The sequence below is a fragment of the Orycteropus afer genome, unplaced genomic scaffold (assembly GCF_000298275.1).
Source record: "Orycteropus afer afer isolate SDZICR_OR568_19922 unplaced genomic scaffold, OryAfe1.0 scaffold00013, whole genome shotgun sequence".
NCBI classification, from domain to species: Eukaryota; Metazoa; Chordata; class Mammalia; order Tubulidentata; family Orycteropodidae; genus Orycteropus; species Orycteropus afer.
Genome location: NW_006921600.1, coordinates 14701479 through 14707077, shown reverse-complemented (window position 1 = coordinate 14707077; position 5599 = coordinate 14701479). Strand labels below are relative to the sequence as shown.

The window sequence follows — 5599 nt, the reverse complement described above, 5'->3', positions numbered from 1 at the left end:
ACATGACTGTTAAGAGATCCTGTTGTCTTCCACCATTAACAAAGTAGCTTGCAGTATTTATTAATCCATAAATTTCATTGATCAAAACTAGTGTGGGATACTTTTTCATGTGTGAGGTGAGGGGAAGAAGGAGAGTAGATAGACAAGCAGGAGCAAGTGGTATAGTTCCTGGAGTGCTGCTCATATCTTTTTGGTGTGTCTAATGAGCCCCTTTGTGTTTCAGGAGGACTGGCTTTGGCCCAAGTGCTTTTTTTCTATGTGAAGTACTTGGTGCTCTTTGGTGTCCCAGCTCTGCTCATGCGCCTGGATGGACTCAAACCACCGCCCCTGCCACGTTGTGTGAGCACCATGTTCAGCTTCACGGGCATGTGGAGGTCAGTGGCTTGACTTGTTAAAGTCCTTTGTGGGTGTCTGGTAAGAAGAGTCATGGATTGGCTGGCTTCAGGGAGCTTGGGCTAAGGCCATTTCATTGCTTTTCACTCAAGCTAATTTTGTACTTTGGTTTCTTCATCTCACTAACAGGGTGACAATCCATGCCTCTGGCCCCCTCAAAAATATGTCAGGCTTTGAAAATACATGAGATAAAATTTCCTGCAAAGTTGGTGTACATTGTAAATGTACAGATTTTTATGTTTGGAGTGGTTTCTTATGAACTTGGCATACACTATCGTATACCCACTGCCATCGAGTCGATTCTGACTCATAGCAACTCTATAGGATAGAGCTGAACTGCCCCATAGGGCTTCCAAGTCTTTAAATCTTTACAGAAGCAGCCTACCTCATCTTTCTCCTGCGGAGTAGCTGGTGGATTAGAACCATGCTGACTTTTGGTTAGCAGCCAAAAGCTTTAACCACTGCCCTACCAGAGCTTCTTATACTATCCCATGTTAATTATTTTATTGTTCTTTATTTTTCTTGCAAATAACATCTATATACATGAAGCTGTAGATTTAAAAAAGAAAAAAAGGACTTGAGACAGTAACATAGGCCCGTATTACCATTTAGTAACTTTCGGATCATAGGCAATTTACCAAATCTCTCTGTTTTAGTTTTCTTACCTATTAAATGGGAATAATAATAGTAATAATACCACCACCTATTGCAGAGTTGTTTTCAAGATTAAATAAGCATGACACATAATAGATGTTTACAAATATTAGCTTTTACCATTATATTAGTTCTATACTTACTGCACATGGATAGACTGATGCTTTTTCAGAGTTTTCCCACTGTTTCTGTTTTTGTTCTATAAACTAATGGTTGGCCTAAAATCTTTGTTCCAAAAGATCCTTCAGCCTCCCTGCCATTTCTGATAGTTGTTCTCTAGGTAGACTTGCTTGCTGACATGCTGTTTTTCTTATCACTTCCAGTATGTAACTAGTGACAGAATTACTTTGCAATTGCAAACCTAATATAAATACCTCAGAGTGAGTACTTGCACAACCCTGAAAGTCAGTGCCTGCTTAAATTTTATACTCTAAATACCTGACTTGAGCCTGACCCTGCTCATAATTGCCATACTGGTATAACTGTGGCTCATTCAGACATATATTTTATCTCTGTGGGCAGAAGGCCAAGACTTTTGTAGGGGAAGAGCTTAGTGAATATTGTCATATCTGATATTTGCTATTTGCCCATGGAAGCAATAGTCAGGAAATCAAATGGCATAAATCCATGGCCAGTGACATTGTCACTTTGATGAATAGGGTGCTCTCGACCCAAGACAGGATTTTTTCAATCATTTGATATACACGTTAAAGTAGGGCAATGAAAAAGGAAGACAGAAGAATTGATGCATTTGAATTGTGGTGTTGTTGAAGAATATTGAATGAACTGCTAGAAGGGCAAACACATCAGTCTTAGAAGTTGTGAAACCAGAACACTCCTTGGAAGAGAGTATGGTGAAACTTTGTCTTGCTTACTTTGGACATGTCATTGGGAAAAATCATTTGCTAAAAAAGGATATCATGTTTGGTAGTTGGTCAGTAACAATGAGGGAAACCCTTCATGAGATTGATTGACACAGTAGCCACAAAAATGGGCTCAAACATATCAAAGATCATGGAGATGGCACAATGACCAAGCAGTGTTTAGCTCTGTTGTACATGAGGTCACTGTGAATCACAGCTAACTTGCTGCAACTGAAAACAACAAAAGTTGGTATTAAAAATATGGGGTTAATTACTCAACATGCTGGTTTTCCATTCTAATGTAAGGATGCTGAATTTAAGCCTTATTTAACCTCATTTTACTTTTGATCCAATTTGCTTCTTGGAGTTAGAAATTCTATATGGTTATTAAAAGGAATGTCAAGTAGTTGCTTTGGTTTGTTCTTCATTGCTTCATTGAATATCATAGGTCATCCAGTTTTAATGGCAAGGTTGGGAAATGCTAGCAAAGAGGTTATATCTAACTAGGAGGCCAAGAAGTGATTCTTGTTTAACAAGTGAGCTTAGTTGGAAGGCTGTTAACTTTTGACCTACTCATAACAGTCATTTTTCTGAAGAAATGGGTTGGGACCCAGCCCGATTTGAGGTGTCACAAGTGTCTGCCTGCTCTGGGTGAGCACTTGCGTTAGTGAATTTCTTGGGAAGCATATTCTCCTAAAGATCTTCTTCAGTATCATCTGTATAATAAAATTCTGTGACTCCCAGACAGGTCTGCTGGCTCCACACTCCTGGCTCCTTGTCTGTAATTATCTATCCATTGAATTGTTGCAAGAGGCAGTTTAGACAGCTCACTGTATTTCATACTTAGAATGATTATCTTCTTGTCCTTTATTTATTTATCCGTTTAAGACCATTAGTCATATACCCATCACAGAGATGGAGACAGCATGTCTGCCAAGACTGTTCACATCTTCTTGATTAGAACTAGACCCTCTCCTTCCTCTCAGTTAAAGTTTTAAGACAAACGTGGACAAGAGATTTATGTAGAAAATTTCCTTTGAGGAAGAACCTGTGGGGTGACCCCTTGGAGTGATGTACTTCTAAAGGGAGATGTTTACAAGGGCTTGTGACAAATTCAAAAATATGATATTACCTGAGAATGACTTAAACTCTTATCCTGGCTTCCATTATCATGTACAGGTATAGGTTCTACCTTTCAAATTTTATTCTATTGAAGCTTCTGAAGAGTTTTCTGGTTTGCCAATTAGACTTAGAAACATCTGGGTCTTTATTCATATGCAATGGCCTTTCCACATGATGTAGTTAAATTTGGGAAGGAAGATTAACTCTCTGAGCTATGCTGCACAATTGAAGGCTCATAAATAGTTTCTTAATTAAAAAAGAATAAAAATTATATGTTATCTTTTGTACTGTTTACAGATGCTTCTTTGTCTTTGTGAGGAGTTTTACCATGTGTGTGTTCTGGATCTGCTGGCATAACCCTAACTCCAGTCCTAGTGCCTATTTTCTAAACTTTTTGCTGTAAGAATGCATGTCAAGAGAAAATAAGTTTTGAATTTCTATTTACATCTAACTTTCTGTTGGTATTTCTGAGCCATCTGTTGAGGTAGTGCTGCAGACAGGGGATCACCTTCTCTTCCTCGATTTAAGTCTGAGAAGAACTTAGTCATGAGTAGATGAGAAGTCACTAGGTGGTGCAAATGGTTAATGCACTTGGCTGCTCACCAGAAGGCTGGAGTTTCCAGTCCACTCAAAGGTGCCTCTCAGAAGAAAGACCTGACAATCTTCTTCTGATAAATCAACCTTTAAAAACTCTATAGAGCACAGCTCTACTATGATACACATGAGGTCACCATGACTTGAAGCAGCTGGTTTAAATATGAGAGAAGATGGGAGCTGGTGATGGATGTTGCTCTGATGGGCTATGGCAGCCATTCATACAGTGACACAAAGGGCAGGGGAGAAGAAATAAATTTTAAAACAATCTTTGGAAACTGTTTAATGGTAACCCATACTTCCAGCAAATTGGCCCTGACTGAGGTTTAGAAGTAATAGTGAGAGATGAACTTTTATCTTCCCATTTTAGAGGAGCTGTACATGCCTGGACAGTGTGTGGACTGGCTGCACTATCTTTCAGTCCACTCAGCAGTGAGGGAAAACTTGAAGCCAGCAGTCTACTATGTCAGAGGAGTCTGACCTCTATATCATGGAACAGTTGAAACTGGCCATCAGATGAGAAATAATATTTTTTTTTTACGATAGTTCAAATTGACCATGAAAAATTGGTATTCACTTGGAGCCCCAGTCCTGAAAGTTTGGACTTGATGGGCTTGTTTATTTTTCTTCTCTCAGAGCTCTTCTCTTTCATGTATAATGCCTGCTCAGATATTTGTAGGCATAACAAGACCCCAAGGAATATGTGTATTCTCGCTTATATGGTTTTTCTGTGTCTTATGGACCTGAAAAATTGAGAATTTTCTGCTTAATTTTTATGTCTCGTGTTTTAATTTAGGTGAGCTGAGCTCTGTAATGAGCATCTTTTGCCAGGAGTCATTAATGGTGCCATTGCATGCCTGAGGTTCCAAATTAGAAGTGTGATCCTGTTCCCTGATTTCATTTCTAGCTATGGAAGCAAAGTATGCAAAGGGCTAGAATTTCCTATGGTGGCTAGTGAGTTATGGGTCAATTTCAGTTATCTCACCTAGCTTGCCTTCTGCATTTCTTGAGTTATGATGCTCTCAGGTCTTTACTGGCAAACTCATGTATCACTGCTTATGCCAGAGGGATCTAGGCACTGTTGGTGGTTACTGGACTTTAATATATGGGGACCTCTTTGGGTTGGCATGCAGAGAGGCCTGAGTTCTTTCTTTCAGCATTGATTGCATGAGCTGCTAGGTCAATAGAGACTATAGGTCTCTACCTGGAGAATTAAGTCAGGTATATGGTACATGATAAAAAAAACATAAAACTATATATAAACTGCTAGCTTTGCATTAGGCCTGCCTTTGAATCATATTTATCCTCAAGTTTCAAGGAAGGGTAGCATGCTCATTGTTGGTGAAATGTACAACTTATCTACCAGCATTGTGGGGTGGAAAGCAGGGGCAAGGATGAACATAAGGAGAATATAAAGGAGAAAAGTTAGGACAAGTGCTGTTAGTAAGAGTATTTGTCTTTGAAGACAACTTAGATTAAGATCTTGCTACTTACTAGCTGTGTGACTTTGGACAAATAATTTAAGTTCTTTGGGCCAGTTATCTCATCTCTAAAGTGGAGATAATAATAGTACTTGCCTCATAAGGGGAGTTCTGGTGGCATAGCGCCTAAGGCATTTGACTGCTAACCAGAAGTCTGGCAGTTCAAACCCATCAGCCACTCCTTGGAAGGAAGATTGGGCTATCTACTCCTGTAGTGATACTGTCTCGGAAACCCAAGGAGGGGTTGCTATGAGTAGGATCCAACTCAACGGCAAAGAGTTTGGGTTTTTTTGGTTTTGCTTCATAAGTATGATATGAGGATTGATTGAGTCTGGCATATAGTGAATCCTCAGGAAGTGGCAGTTTCTTCTTCTTCTTCTTTTTTTTTATTGTGATTTGGGTGAAGATTTACAGAGCAAATTCACTTTCCATACAGCAGTTCACATATACTTTGTCTCATGTCATGGACTACAGTTTACCACAATGCAACAG

At 39.3% G+C, this 5599-nt stretch overlaps 1 protein-coding gene across 1 annotated transcript in view; it reads left to right on the top strand.

Annotated features, from left to right (window-relative positions):
- The window catches only part of HHAT (hedgehog acyltransferase), a 721086-nt gene that overhangs the window by 261840 nt on the left and 453647 nt on the right, over positions 1-5599 (top strand). The window contains exon 7 of the mRNA XM_007953746.1: positions 224-374. Within this exon, the coding sequence (XP_007951937.1) occupies positions 224-374 (151 nt within the window). The remainder of the gene's footprint in view (positions 1-223; positions 375-5599) is intronic.